The sequence below is a fragment of the Callorhinus ursinus genome, unplaced genomic scaffold (genome assembly GCF_003265705.2).
Source record: "Callorhinus ursinus isolate GAN/ISIS: 27379988/994484 unplaced genomic scaffold, GSC_fseal_2.0 scaffold898, whole genome shotgun sequence".
In the NCBI taxonomy this organism is placed as follows: Eukaryota; Metazoa; Chordata; class Mammalia; order Carnivora; family Otariidae; genus Callorhinus; species Callorhinus ursinus.
This window is the reverse complement of record NW_027397953.1, coordinates 1,581-15,619: the sequence shown is the minus strand read 5'-3', so window position 1 is coordinate 15,619 and position 14,039 is coordinate 1,581. Positions and strand designations below refer to the sequence as shown.

The 14,039-nt window shown below is 46.4% G+C and overlaps 1 protein-coding gene across 1 annotated transcript; it reads left to right on the top strand.

The window, feature by feature from the left end:
* Positions 1 to 3: 3 nt before the first annotated feature.
* Positions 4 to 14,010, top strand: LOC112813395 (uncharacterized; the record flags this gene model as incomplete). The annotated part of the gene is made up of 3 exons (XM_025858446.2): positions 4 to 161; positions 5,736 to 5,800; positions 12,442 to 14,010. Coding segments are annotated over 3 exons (810 nt in total), but the record flags the coding sequence as incomplete, so codon positions are not given.
* Positions 14,011 to 14,039: the final 29 nt, after the last annotated feature.

Here is a 14,039-nt window from a genome sequence, read left to right as displayed (position 1 = left end):
CCCCCCGGGGCTCCCCTGCAGGCTGTCCCTGAGCCCCAGGAGCAGGACCCGCGCCTCTGGGCCTGGCCTGGGCCCCAGGAGGCTGCAGAGCTGCCCATACCTCCGGGGAACGCTGCCGAGTGGCGCCATGGAGACCCCTGCCCCGAAGCCCCAGGAGACAGGTACAGCGTCACTCTCTGTCTGTGTCTGTGGATTTGTATCAGAAGAGACTGAAGGTGAAGTTTCCTGCTGTGAAATTCTATACGGAAAACTCAGAAATGACAGCTGTATGAACGTTGATGAATCTTACCTACCCAAAGTTAAGCAGAAGAGTAACACACAAAGTTGTGGTAAAACTGTGAAGTTAAGCAAGGAAAGTATTACTGTAAAAGCCAGAAGCGTGTTTAGCTGGGGAGTGTAGGGAGGTGAGGGAGAGAGATGGTAAGAGAAATAGGGCAGGGGCTGTTTCCGGGACACCACTAGTATTTATTTCATGACCTGTGTCAAGAATTCCATGGATGTTCTCTATACAACTGCCCGCTCCAGCGTAAGGTTCTTGCACGCACTGTATGTGTGTTTCACAATCAAAATCTTTTCAAGATAACCACACACCCATTAGGATGGCTATTATAAATCAAATACAAAAACAAAAAACCCCCAAAAATAACACGTTAGTGTGGATGTGGAGAAACTGGAACCTTTACACTGTTGGTGAGAATGTAAAATGGTGCAGCCACTGTGGAAAACAGTATGGAAGTTCTTTAACTTTTCTTTTCTTAATTTTTTTATTGTTATGTTAATCACCATATATTACATCATTAGTTTTTGGTGCCCTTTAACTTTTCTTTAAAAAATTAAAACTAGAACCACCATATAATCTCTGGGTATGTATCCAAAAGAATTGAAATCAGGATCTGAAAGAGATACTTGCACACCAGGTTTATAGCAGCACCAGTCACAATAGCAAGAGGTGGAAGCAACCGGTTCATCCAGCCACAAATGAATGGATAAACAAACCGGTATATCCATATAACGCATGATGGTATTCAGCCTTAAAAAAGGAAGTTTTGACATACGGTATGACATGGATGAAGCTCCAAGACATTATGCTAACTGAAATAAACCCCATCTCAACAAATATTGTATGATTCCACTTATATAAAGTCCTTAGAGCAGTCAAATTCATAGTGGAATGGTGGTTGTCAGGGGCCAGGAGGAGGGTGTGTGGAAAGCTGTTGTTAAACGGGTGCAGAGTTTCAGTTTTGCAAGATGAAAGAGTTCTGGAGATTGGTTGCACAACAATGTGAATATACTTAACACTACTGAACTGTACACTTCGAAATGGTTAAAATGGTGAATTTTTCTGTTACGTGTATCTTTACCACGATTTTTAAAAATTTAAAAAACATTAGTAAAATAATGATTAAGGTGTTAGTGTGAACAAAAGTTGAAAAGACCCTGGGAGTCCACAGAACACTGGGTCGCCTGGGCCTTTTCATGCCCTGATGGGTCTCCTTTCTTGAGCTGGGGTTCTGACAGGCTCCCCTGGTCCAGGAAGGGCATCTCTGAGAAGCCTGCTCCTAACACCCCTGCCTGCTGCCTGGGGTTTCTCTTCCTTCTGCCTGGGGTGCTTGAGTCAGGAGCTCAGAGTCAGAAGTTCTTCCAGGTATTTGGAGCAATGGTCCAAGACCTGGATAACAGGACACCGTCTAGCTATCCATCCATCCCCTGAGCACTTGTGTGGGGCACTGTGTTGGGGGGCCTGCCCTCAGGGCTGTGGTCCCGAGTGACCAATGGGAGAAGCGGCTGGGGCTGGGCCTGGCATACAGTAGGCCCACAGGCAGAGGGAATAGCCTGTGTATATCCAAAGACAGTGACAGTGTCTGGGCAACTACATGGGCCATGAGGAGGGTCTCACGAGTCATGCGGAGACTATCTCTGTTTTATTGTAAAGAATCATCCAGTACAAGTAATGCACAGGTGCTGGGGAAGTATTGGAAAATCCAAACAAGCACAATAAATACTAACCCCCCGAGTCCCAGAGAGAAGTCCTCTTACCTTTTTGGCAAACATTCCTGTGGGCTTTCCCAGTCTGATTATGCTAATTATCTCAGTAATTATGTAATGTAATACTTTGAAATTGGTAAGTCCAGTGGAATATTCATTCACATAGGATCAGTACTAAGCAAGGATCAAAAATGATCTCAGATGTAAGGTTGATAGTTACCAATTTGAAAGTCGAGTCTAGAGCCCATGACCCTCAGATCATGACCTGAGTGGAAACTAAGAGTTGGATGCTTAACTGACTTAAGCATCCAGGTGCCTCATGGAGCTAGTTTCTTTTTAATCAACTCAATGCCATATAACTTAGATACAATAAAATGGGATGTGGTGGAATGTGGCATATAAATCTGTGTACCTACCACCCCAATTAAGACAGGGAACATTTTTAACATCCCAAGAAGTTCCTTTATGCCTCTCTCTAGTCAATTGCTAGTTTTTCTCACTTCAAGCAACCACTGGGCTGATTTCTGTCGTCATAGAACTTGCTTTAGAACTTCATGGATTGTGTGTCAACTATACTTCAATTAAAAAGAAAAAAAAAAGAGGGGCTCCTGTGTGGTTCAGTCAGTTAAGCAGCTGCCTTTGGCTCAGGTCATGACCCCAGGGTCCTGGGATCGAATCCCTGCTCGGTGGGAAGCCTGCTTCTCCCTCTCCCTCTGCCTGCCACTCCCCCTGCTTGGGCTCTCTCACTCTCTCTCTATCAAATAAATAAATAAAATGTTAAAGAAAAAAAAGAAAAAACAAAGTTCATGAAATTCAACTATATTATATGTACCATTTTTCATCTGGCTTTTTAAAAATTTTCATTGAACTAAATGTCTCCAAGATTCTTCCATATCACGTGTGTATTCGCAGTTCATTCATTTTTATTGCCCTGTGTTACTCCTTGTATGAACATACCACCGTTTGTATATTCGTTCACCTGCCAGTGGGCATTTGAGTAACTTCTAGTTTTTAGCTTTTATGAGTAAAGCTGCTATGGGCGTTTGTGTACAAGCCTTTCTGTAGACATATATTTTATTTCTCTTGGGCAAACAGCTAGTAGTAGAATGGCTGCTGGCTCATATGACAGGTATATGTTTAACTTTGTAAAAAACTCTGAAACTTCCAAAGTGGCTGATCCAGTTTACATTCCCACTAACAATGTGCAAGAGTTGTGTTTGCTCCAGATCTTGGCTAACACTTGGTATTGTCAGTCTTTTTAATCTTAGCTCATTTTATGAAGGCCTAAGTCCCTTGCCCATATTTTTATTGGGTTGGGTGATCTCTTGTTTTTGAGCTATAAGAACTCTTTCTATATTCTAGATATAAGACCTTATCATGTATGTGTTGTATGTGTATATGCATATGTTACCATGTGTGTGTTCTGTATTGCTATATTTGTATGTCTATATGTATTATGTCTGCATTACCATATATATAGGGCTTGCTGTCTGTGGCTTGCCGTCTCAGGGATCCCCAGGGCCACCGTCAGGCTTGATGCTCCACTAGAAGGGCTCTCATAGGACTCAGAAGTTACTGTTTCATGGTTAGTACCTATTACACCAAAACAATGCACAGTAAAATCAGCACAAGGAAAAGGTGCATGGGGCAAAGTCTAGAAGAAACCATGCACAGCCTTCCACGTGTCCCCTCCCAGTGTAGTGGCAAGGCATGTACCTAATTTCCCCGGCAGTAATGTGTGACATGTGCAAAGTGTCACCAACCATGGAAACTTACCCAAGGCTAGGTGTCCAGTGTTTTTTTACTGGAGGTCAGCCATGTATGCATATGGTGCTGCATGGCTGACCTCAGTTACTAAAGCTCCAGACCCCCAGATGGGAAGTAGGTGTTCACCATGAATCACACTGTTAGTGTAAGCTATCTGGACCTGGCACAGGGTTGCTCAAGGCCTCAGGCTTGCAAAACACTCTTCTCATCCAACAGAACATTCTAGGAGCTCAGTGCCTAGGAGCTATCCAAGGGCCAGTTCGGAAAATATGCCTTTCTTGGGAATGTGCAGGGCATGAGCAAACCGGGCATGTAGAGTTAATGCTTTCCTGCATGGTTGCCTTTTTATTTTCTTAATGATGTCTTTTATAGAGCAGACATTTTTTAATTTTGGCAAAGTCCAATTTATCAACTTTTATAGTTAGTGATTTTTGTGTCCTAGTTAAGAATTCTTTGCCTACGACAAGGTCACAATGATTTCCTCCTATATTTTCTTCTGGAGACTTTATAGTTTTAGCTTTTCTCTTTACATCTACAATATAATTCAAATTAGTTTCTTGTATATAGTGAAGTAGAGGGCAAGAGTAGTTTTTTCCCCTGACAGTTGTATCAGTAAATATCCAACCAGGAGACGGAAACTGCACAGTGATATGAACAGGGAAAATTTTAACTATGGCATGTGATTGGAGTATTAAGGTTAGTAAGAAATCAGGAGACTCTCACATCCTATGACCTTGCTCAGTTTATTCATTTTTAAAGGTGTATTGTGGCTTCCTTAGGGTTTTCTATGGAGAAAATCATGTTTTTTGACAGCATAGATCCTTTGCTGCAAATATAGTTTTACTTCTTCCCTTTTACTGTTTATGCTTTTTATTTAGTTTTTCTTGTTTTATTTCACTGACTAGGACTTCAAGTACAATGTAAAATAGAAATGGTGAGAACAGGGGCACCTGGGTGGCTCAGTCGTTGAGCGTCTGCCTTCGGCTCAGGTCATGGTCCCAGGGTACTGAGATCGAGCCCCACCTCGGGCTCCCTGCTCCTCGGGAAGCCTGATTCTCCCCCTCCTGCTCCCCCTACCTGTGTTCCCTCTCTCTGTGTGTCTCTCTCTGTCAAAGAAGTAAATAAAATCTTAGAAAAAAAAAAAAAGAAATGGTGAGAACAGACATCCTTGCCTAGTTCCTAATATCAGGGTTAAAACATTGAATGTGTCATTATTTATTATGATGTGAGTTGTAGGTACTTTTTGTGGATGCCATTTATCAACTGAATAAGTTCATTACTGGTTTGCTAAGCATTTTAATCATGAACTAGTGTAGAATTTTATCTAGTGATTTTCTGCATCTATTAAGATATGATTTTCCCCTTCATTCTCTTAATAGGATTTTAATGTGATTAATTACATAAAATTCCTAATCTTAAACCAACATTTTTTTTTTCTGGGATAAACTCCACTGGAGGATATACACACACCTGCACACTTATATATACATATATTTTTGATTTGCTGATATGTGGTGAGGATTTTTATATCTATGTTCCTGATATTGGTCTTTAATTGTCTTGTCATGATTTGTCAAGTTTGAACAGCAAGGTTGTGTTGGCCTCATGAAATGAGTTAGGAAGCATTTCCTTTTCGATTTTCTGATGGAGTTTGTGTATTTTGCCTTTAAGTGTTCGATAGCATTCATTCATCACTGAAAACCATTGGGGCCTGGAATTTTCTTTATGGGAGGAGCTGGTCCTGAGAGAGAAAGGATCTATGCTGTCAATGTCTCAGAGATGTCAGAAAAGCCAAGGAAGCCAAGGAAAAAGCCCCACTCTTTCTCCACGGTGTAGAGCCCCAGGGGCACAAGTGGTCGTGTCCTTTGTGCCCTGTTGGGGCGCGGGGGAGAGGTGAGCAGTCCTCTCTGGACAGTTCTGGGCCCACAGGAGCAGGCACTCATGTGTCCTCTCTCTCTCTCTCTCTCTCTCTCTCTCTGCAGCTTTTCCTGGAAAAGAGGACATGGCCAAGGCACAGGTGACACTGAGGACTTTGCTTTCTGTGCAGGTGGGAGTCAGGCAGCGTATGTTTATTCTTTCTGACCTTTGCGTGTTTATTTGTTGGAGTTGTAATGTTTATTTAAAGCCCACTTCTGTGAATTTTTTAAGTCATTAAATTTTCAAATAAGTAATACACGCACATAATTGAGAATTCAAACATGCAAAAGGGTGAACGGAGAAGTGCAAGTCTTCTACTTCTGTCCCCAGCCCCTCAGTTGTCCTCTGCAGACAACCTCCTGTGTATTCTTTTAGGGATAATTTATACATATGCAACCATCTGAATTTGTATCCTTCATCCATTTCTTTTTCACCCAAGTGGTAGAATGCTACACACACAGGTTATCACTTTGCTTTTTTCTATTGTGGCAAGATATGTAGAACATAAAATTTGCCATTTTAACCATTTTTTAGCATACGCTCCAATTACATTCACAATATGGTACACTCGTCACCGATTATCACCACCCAGTTACCATCAAGCGAAACAGAAACTATATAAACTAAGAAATAGGGGCGCCTGGGTGGCTCAGTCTGTTAAGTGTCCAGCTCCTGGTTTTGGCTCAGGTCCTGATCTCAGGGTCATGGGATTGAGCCCTGTGTTGGGCTCCGCGTTTAGGGTGGAGTGTGCTTGAGATTCTCTCTCTCCCCCGCTCCCTCTGCCCCTCCCACTGCTCGCTCTAAACAAACAAATAAATAAAATCTTTCAAAAAAATAAACTAAGAGATAATTCCTCACTCTTAACATATGATATGTGTTGTAGCATGTATCAGAATTTAACTCCTTTTCATGGTGGGATAATATTTCACTGTATGCATATCCCCCATTTGTTTATCCAGTCATCTGTTAATGGACACTTGGGTTGTTTCCACTTGTTAGCTATTGGGAATAATGGTGTTGTGAACATGGGTGTACAGGTATCTATCTGAATCCCTGTTTTCCATTCTTTGAGGCATATACCTAAGAGTGGAATTGTTGGGGTATATGGTAGTTCTGTGTTTAACTTTTTGAGGAATCACCAAACTGGTTTCTACAGCAACTGTACCGTTATACATTCCCACCAGCTGTGCGTGTTTCAGTTTCTCCACGTCTCACCAACACTTGGTATTTTCCGTTGCTTTTATTACAACCATCCTGGTAGATGTGAAGTAAAATTTTATTATAGTTTTGATATGTATTTCCCTAATAACAAATGTTGAGCATCTTTTCATGTATTATTTGGCCATATGTATACATATACATAGATATATTCTTTGGAGAAATGTCTCTTTAAATCTTTTGTCCATTTTTATTTTTATTTAAAGATTTTATTTATTTGAGAGAGAGAGCATGAGCAGGGGGAGGGGCAGAAGGAGAGATAGAATCCCAAGCAGACTCCATGCTGAGGACCCTGAGATCATGACTTGAGTCCAAATCAAGAGTCAGATGCTTAACCGACTGAGCCACTCGGGTGCTCCTGTCCATTTTTAAGTTGGGGCTTCTTTTTTTTTTTTTTTTGGTGGTGGTGGTTGTTAATTTGTATGTGTTCTTTATATATGGTGGATATTAAGCACTTACTGTTCTTTGGACCCAGATTTTAGACACTCATCCCCCATGAATTCACATTAGGCCATGAGGGTTTTCAGTGCAGGAGAGAGGGAAGAACCCCTCAATAGAGGAGGGCTCCATTTATAGTAATGTTCTGTGTATAACAATCTTCATACTAATTAAAATTATAAAACTGATTTATTTATTTATTTTTGTTTTGTTTTTTAAAGATTTTTATTTATTGAGAGAGAGAGAGAATGGTAGAGAGAGAGCATGAGAGGGAAGAAGGTCAGAGGGAGAAGCCGACTCCCTGCTGAGCAGGGAGCCCGATGCGGGACTCGATCCCGGGACTCCAGGATCATGACCTGAGCCGAAGGCAGTCGCCGAACCGACTGAGCCACCCAGGCACCCAAATTATAAAACTGTTTTAAAATATATTAAGTATACAAGAGAGTCAAATATAGAAGCATTTTGTAGGCTGAATTTCAAGGAAACTTTGAACCCAGAAAAGTCAGCAGGAGCAGAGGACGCATTTCCCTGACAGAATTCTGTTCCCATGGCAGAGACAGGCATCCAACGTCCTTGCAGTGCAGGCTGAGGGGACCTCACAGGGGAATCCAAACCCACACCAACACCAACGGTCAAACTGGAAGACGGGTCCGTGTAGAATTACTATGAGGTGTGAACCACCTTGGTACTCGGAGAACTTGAAGCCTTTTCCTTGGTTCAAGATGATGGTAGACTGGTTATGACCCCAAGCTCCTGGAAGAGGCAAACTCCAATGTCAAGTAATCCTGAAATACCTGGTAACGTAAGCAGTGTGCAATACACCATGTATTTAACCATCCGGAGGTCATTAGTGATCTGGATAAAACCTGTCAGCCCGAACACCACAGAGGACACCTCTTCATTCTACTGCTCTGGGCAGTGATACTGGAATGATCCAATTGCTGAAGTCTGGACATCATTCCAGGAGCGCTGGGAGGTGTCAGATGGGCTGGACGACTTGGTGTCTCGGCCCAGCAGGTGGCGCTGTGGGACTGGGCCTATGAGGACGGGCTTCTGGTCCAGACCAGCTGGGGAACTGCTCTACTCACTCCTGCGCACTTGGCAGGGGGTGTCTTCACTGAAGTGTGGCTGCAGCACCTGTGTCCCCGAAGCTGCGTGGGGGCTCAGCTCTGACTCCCTCCCTCCTTCCTGCTTCATCCTCCACCCCATGGAGGCCTTGCCCAGGCTGGTGTTCAGACAGGGACAGACCCGCCCACACCTGGAGCGGTTCGCATCATGAAAACTAATCACGTGCCATGCTGCGGGGGGGGCCCAGGGCAAGAGACCCCTGGGGACAGGAGGAGGGGAAAGCCAACAATGTGGCCTCAGCCAGCGAGCTCTGGGGCGTCTCTGTCCTGTCCTGATTCCTCTCTGGCCTCCTCCCTCATAGACAAGGAGTTCCCTTTAGGGCTGAAGGGAAAAGCTGCCGGGGTGGGAGGGAGGAGGCATTTGCACTGCTTTGTTCCCAAACAAGCCCCATTCTTTCTGTCACCTTAGAGCCTCCAGCTTTCCTTCCAGACTGTGGCACTCTGCCATCCAAGGCATCGGGGTCCTTGTTGGGGAAAAGGAAAAAAAAGTGACATATATTATAAATTATTATAAATAAATATCACATATTATAAAATTATATAATATATACACATTATATAAACATATATTAAATGTGTACACTATATTATTGAATTATTACTTACATCATTTTATATATACTCTAGTAAATATAAATGTCATGTATTATATAAAATACCATAGATTATATATGAATATTATATCATGTGTATGTTACAAGTTGCATGCTGCATATACATATCGTATATTATAAGTTATACATTTAAGTACTATAAGCTATATATAGAGGGAGGGAGAGGAAAATGAAGTTACTGGGGTCTGGGAACTAATATGCGTTTGCTCCATCCTGAATTAAATTTAGAGACCGAGCCAGGTGTGGAGTCACACAAAAGAATCCATATTTGCAGCAAATAAGGGGATCACAGGGAATACCTTGCAAAGCCTTGACTCCCAGAGCAGGAGTGAGTGGGTTCTTTTTATTATTTGGGATGAATATTCAGAGGGGAGCTTTGTCATCCCACGTCAAGGTGGGCGTAAGGTCGGTCAGGAGTCCTGAGAGCGCAGGCCTACACAGGCATCCTCTGCTCTGTGAATGCGGCCAGTGCTCCTCCTAGTGCAGAGATTTTCACATTATAACGAAGCAGAGGTGGCTGTCCCACAAGGGGAAGGAGCTAGGGACCTGCTCCCAGAGCCAGCATTAACTGGAAAGGGTTTAAGCTCCTTAACTGGGGCAAGGAGGCCAAGGCCTGGTTTCCTTGGAAACAGCCCAGGGGGGTGTCTCTGATGTGCTTAGACTGTTTCCTGGATTGTTAGAGATTGTCCATTTTTGCATTCCTTTTCTTCCCTTAAAATCCTTAACTACTGGTTTTCTTGTTTTTGTGTTTGTTTTTGTTTTGCATTTCTTCTTAATCCTGACACCTCTCAGGAAGATCTGCAAGATGTGTGCTGGGAAAGTAGAGCCACTAGGGCAGAGATCACAGGAAATAGCTGGGGGCCTAAAATGACTTCTCCTGTGCCAGGAACACTATATTCCATCTTCCCCCCACCAACCCTGGGGACCCCTAGCTTTTTCTGCTCACACACGGACCCACTGATGGGACTCCTTGGTACTGGAGCCCCTGGTAGGCACTGTGCATCAGCATGGTCCTTCAGAGATGAAAACACCGCCCAAGGGCAGCTCTCCCCTGGGACAACCAGCATCTCCTTAGAGCCCCCGGGAGTTGGAGGCAAGGGAGAGGCTCTCTGCTCCTTCCAACTTTGTGAGGGGCTCCTGGGCCCACGGTTCTTCTCCCACATCCAGTTTTCCAATCCTCGTGCTCACCACTGGCTCCAGACCGTGCCAGCAGGAAAGGATTCTTCTGACCCGGGATGCCTTGAGAATGCCTGAGACAGGTTCTAGGGTGGGCTCAAGGCTCTCTTCAAGGTCAGGGAGCCTGGCTGATTACTGTGAATCCCCAATTTATTCATGATGGAATCTACAATAAATTCATTAGTTCTCAAACTGTCATGATATTTCGTTGCTCTTCCTAAGGAATATGATATTGGTCATTTATTTCTATATTTTATGGTGACTTACAGAAGCTGACAGTGTGTTTTTCAGATATGACAATTATTCTTTCCAGTTTTTCCTTTTTCTCTTAAGTGTTAGGTCCTCCTTATCTTCAAATTTGATGCAGATAGAATTGCATACTTTTCTCCAGTGTATCAAAGAATCTTTTGATAAATGGACACAAAGTGATTGAGTAGGAACCTTTGTGCGATAGAAGTTGGACTCTCAAACACAGACACTGAGAAAGGCAAAGAGAAACCATGCACATTATATGAAACACACAGTGTGCTAAGAAATTCTGAAATGAATATAAAATCACATTTTACTTCACGCTATGATGAACAATGATCTGACACCTGTGGATATTCCTTAAATGTGTGTTTAAAGAGTGAATGAGTGAATGAATGAATGCATGAATGATGCAGACTAGGCCCTCAGGCGGAAGGTCACTGTAACACACACGTCCTCCCTCTGGGGGAGGGAAGGCATCCCTCGGCCCTGGTTCTCTGTGAGTGTTTCTGCACCTCTGCACAGGTCATACCACGGCCTCTATGTGACAAGGGGACAACGGACCCATCACCAGCCCTCCACCTGCTCTCCCACCTGACCTCACCTGTGTCCCTCCAGGCATCCCCGTCCATCCACCTGGCACACGCTCTGGACTATCCCTCCCTCTCCCACAGTCCAGGGCCCAGTCACTCCCTGTGTCCCACCTGGGGACACAAGCCACTTCACCCTTCCCTGTTTCCTTGGCTGTCATCTTCCTCCGGTCCCCCTCCCCCCCAATGGCCCCTTCTAGGTTTCCCTGTCCCAAATTCTGTCCTTGGACTGCCCATGGAGCTAATTCTCTAATGAGCAACAGTGAGGACAGGCCCAGCTGGGATTAAGAATCTCACAGCAAGTGGACGAGAGGTCACAGGATGTCCCCGCACTGGTCGCTGCTGGACACTCAGGCCCTGCCCTGTCTCCAGACGCCCCAGGAGCCTCTTCAGGGTTTACTCTGTCCTGTCAGCCCTGCTCAGGAAAGACCCAGCATTCCCACCCTCTGTGCCCTCCTCTCTGAAGGTGTGCGTCCCCTCCACAAGCTCCTGTTCACATTCAGCACCCAGAGCCAGCCCACCTCTGAGAGCCTCCTACAGGGACAGATTCCCTCTGCTCTCTGCTCCCCGGGTCTGGCCCTCAGCTCCACGGCGGTCCACAGGCTCTCCTGGGTCAGGACTGCTCATGTACCTCCTGCTGGACCCCTGTCCACGGAGGAAGCCTGAGCAGGGACAGCACACCAGGACCTCGGTCCTTCCTTGGAGGGTCACTGTCACCTGGTGCGAACAGGAATCAGAGGAGCAGGTGAAGGAGAGGCTTGCCAGCAGTGCGAAAGAAGGACGTGTTTGCCGAGAGACGAGCAGGGGGTGCGGTGAGGCGGCATCTGGGTGTTCATGCAGGCTAGGGCTCCCAGCTGGGTAGTCCTCCACCGACAGGAGGCCCTAGGGCTGGGCCCCTTGCTTTCAGTGGGAACTGGGCTGTCGTGTCCTCTCTGGACCTGGACCAGTCCCTAGACCCGGCCTGTGTGCGGTCCCAGCAGCTGCTTCCTCCAGGCCCACCAGGGAGAAACCAGTGCATCAGGAATTTACCCCGTCAAGGGGCCACAGGCCTGGGAGTGCACAGCAGGGAGAAGCGGGGGGGGGGGGGGGCACATTTGCATGAGCAGCTGCTCTGTGCGGCCCCTGGACAGGGGATAAGACAGGCCCGGGGCAGCCCAGCCCCAGCTCCGTGGCCTAAGAAGGGGCTGTGACACCATGGCCTGGAGCCCCGTCCTCCTTGCACGCCTCTGTCACTGCACAGGTGGGGACAGGGCCCAGTGCCCGAGGGCGGCCCCCCAGCCTGAGTCCGATCCCTCTGGCTCAGCTCCTCATGCACACGCACCCCATTCCTTCTCTTCCTTCTGATGAGTGTGTCTGCAGGCTCCCAGTCCCAGCCCCTGCGGACACGGCCGCCCTCCCTCTGGGCGTCTCCGGGAACGACGGCCAGACTCACCTGCACCCTGAGCAGGGACAGCGGTGTGGGCGGCTCTAACATCGACTGGATCAGGCAGCGGCCAGGGAGTCCTCCCCGGTGTCTGCCGAGGTTCTCCTCAGACTCCGAGAAGCACCAGGGCTCCGGGGTCCCCGGCCGCTTCTCGGGCTGCAAAGACGCCTCGGCCAAGGCGGGGCTTCTGCGCATCTCGGGGCTGCAGGCCGAGGCCGAGGCGGACTCTCACTGGGCTACAGCTCACGGCAGTGGGCGCAGCTACCGCTCCTCACAGCCTCTCAGAGAAGGAGGAGGTGAGACGAAAACCAGAGACCTTGTCTCTGAGCCTCTTTTATTGAGAGGCTCCTGTAGGGGAGACTCCTCTGTGGGGAGACCTGTCCTTGAGGAGGAAGGACAGACACACAGATTAGGCTGTCGCCTGAGCCGGCACAGGTGTCCCAGTGACGTAAGAAAGAGCGTGAGGGTCGAAGCCAATGGCAAAGAAAGAATTCTTGGGCCATCTTTGGTTCAAAAAAAGTAGTTTCATTAAAGCATGGGGACGGGACCCGTGGGCAGAAGGAGCTGCACCGGGGTCGGGAGGAGCGGCCCATTACGGACTTTCAAGTCGGGAGGGGGTTAGGGATAGTGTAAGTCTCCGAGGAAGTTTGGAAGCAAGGCTTCCAGGACCTTGAGTGGGCTAGCTGTTGTTGGGAAAAGGTCATGTATTACCGTCTAATAAACCCTTAGACGTGAGACCCCTCAGTTGTATATCGGTGGGCCATATGCTTGGGGGATGATTGCCAACACGTCTCTTGGGGGGGTTAGAGATAAAGTTTCCAAAGGAATTTTTATACATTAAAACAGACTTACAGGATCCTGGGGTCGGTTCAGGCTAGCATTGCCTTTTGCCCTTAGCAAAGCGCTAACATTGAAGCAGTTGAGTCCCTAGAGGAATGTCCTCTGCCTGTTTCAAGGACTTGTGTGGGCTCTAGGTAGTAAGGAAGTTGAATAATTTTTCTTCTGCCTTTGTTTCCCACATCACTGTCACACAAAGGAAACTTGATCTGCAGCAGAGGAGGAGATCAGGGGAAGAATTTCCAAAGCTGTGGCTCCCTGAGTGGGGGTGAGCGGGTGCCATTATTCAGGGTTAGGATGAATGTTCACAAAGGGGAGTTTTGTCATCCAGGGTAGAGGTGGACATAAGGTGGTGCAGGGAACTGAGAACACAAACTGTGATGTATCCTGTGGGGTGTTCCTGAAGCTTGTGCTCCTCCCAGGGCAGGGATTTAAGATTATAAGAGGCAGAGTCACGCTCCATGGTCCTTCTGTGCAGGAGGAGTTGGTGGATGAGCTCAAGTTGGTCCAGGCTGCCAGGCTTTTCCTGCTGTTTGCCTCTGAAATGTAAGGTTAACTTTCCTGTGAAGCAGAAGGGGTGTTCCTGGGAGTCTTGCTGGTAACAGTTTTAACCTCATTAACCCTGTGGAGCATGGTTTCAATCCTACAAAAAATGACTGGAGAACGTGCTTTAGGTGAATGTTTGCTTTTGTTAAAG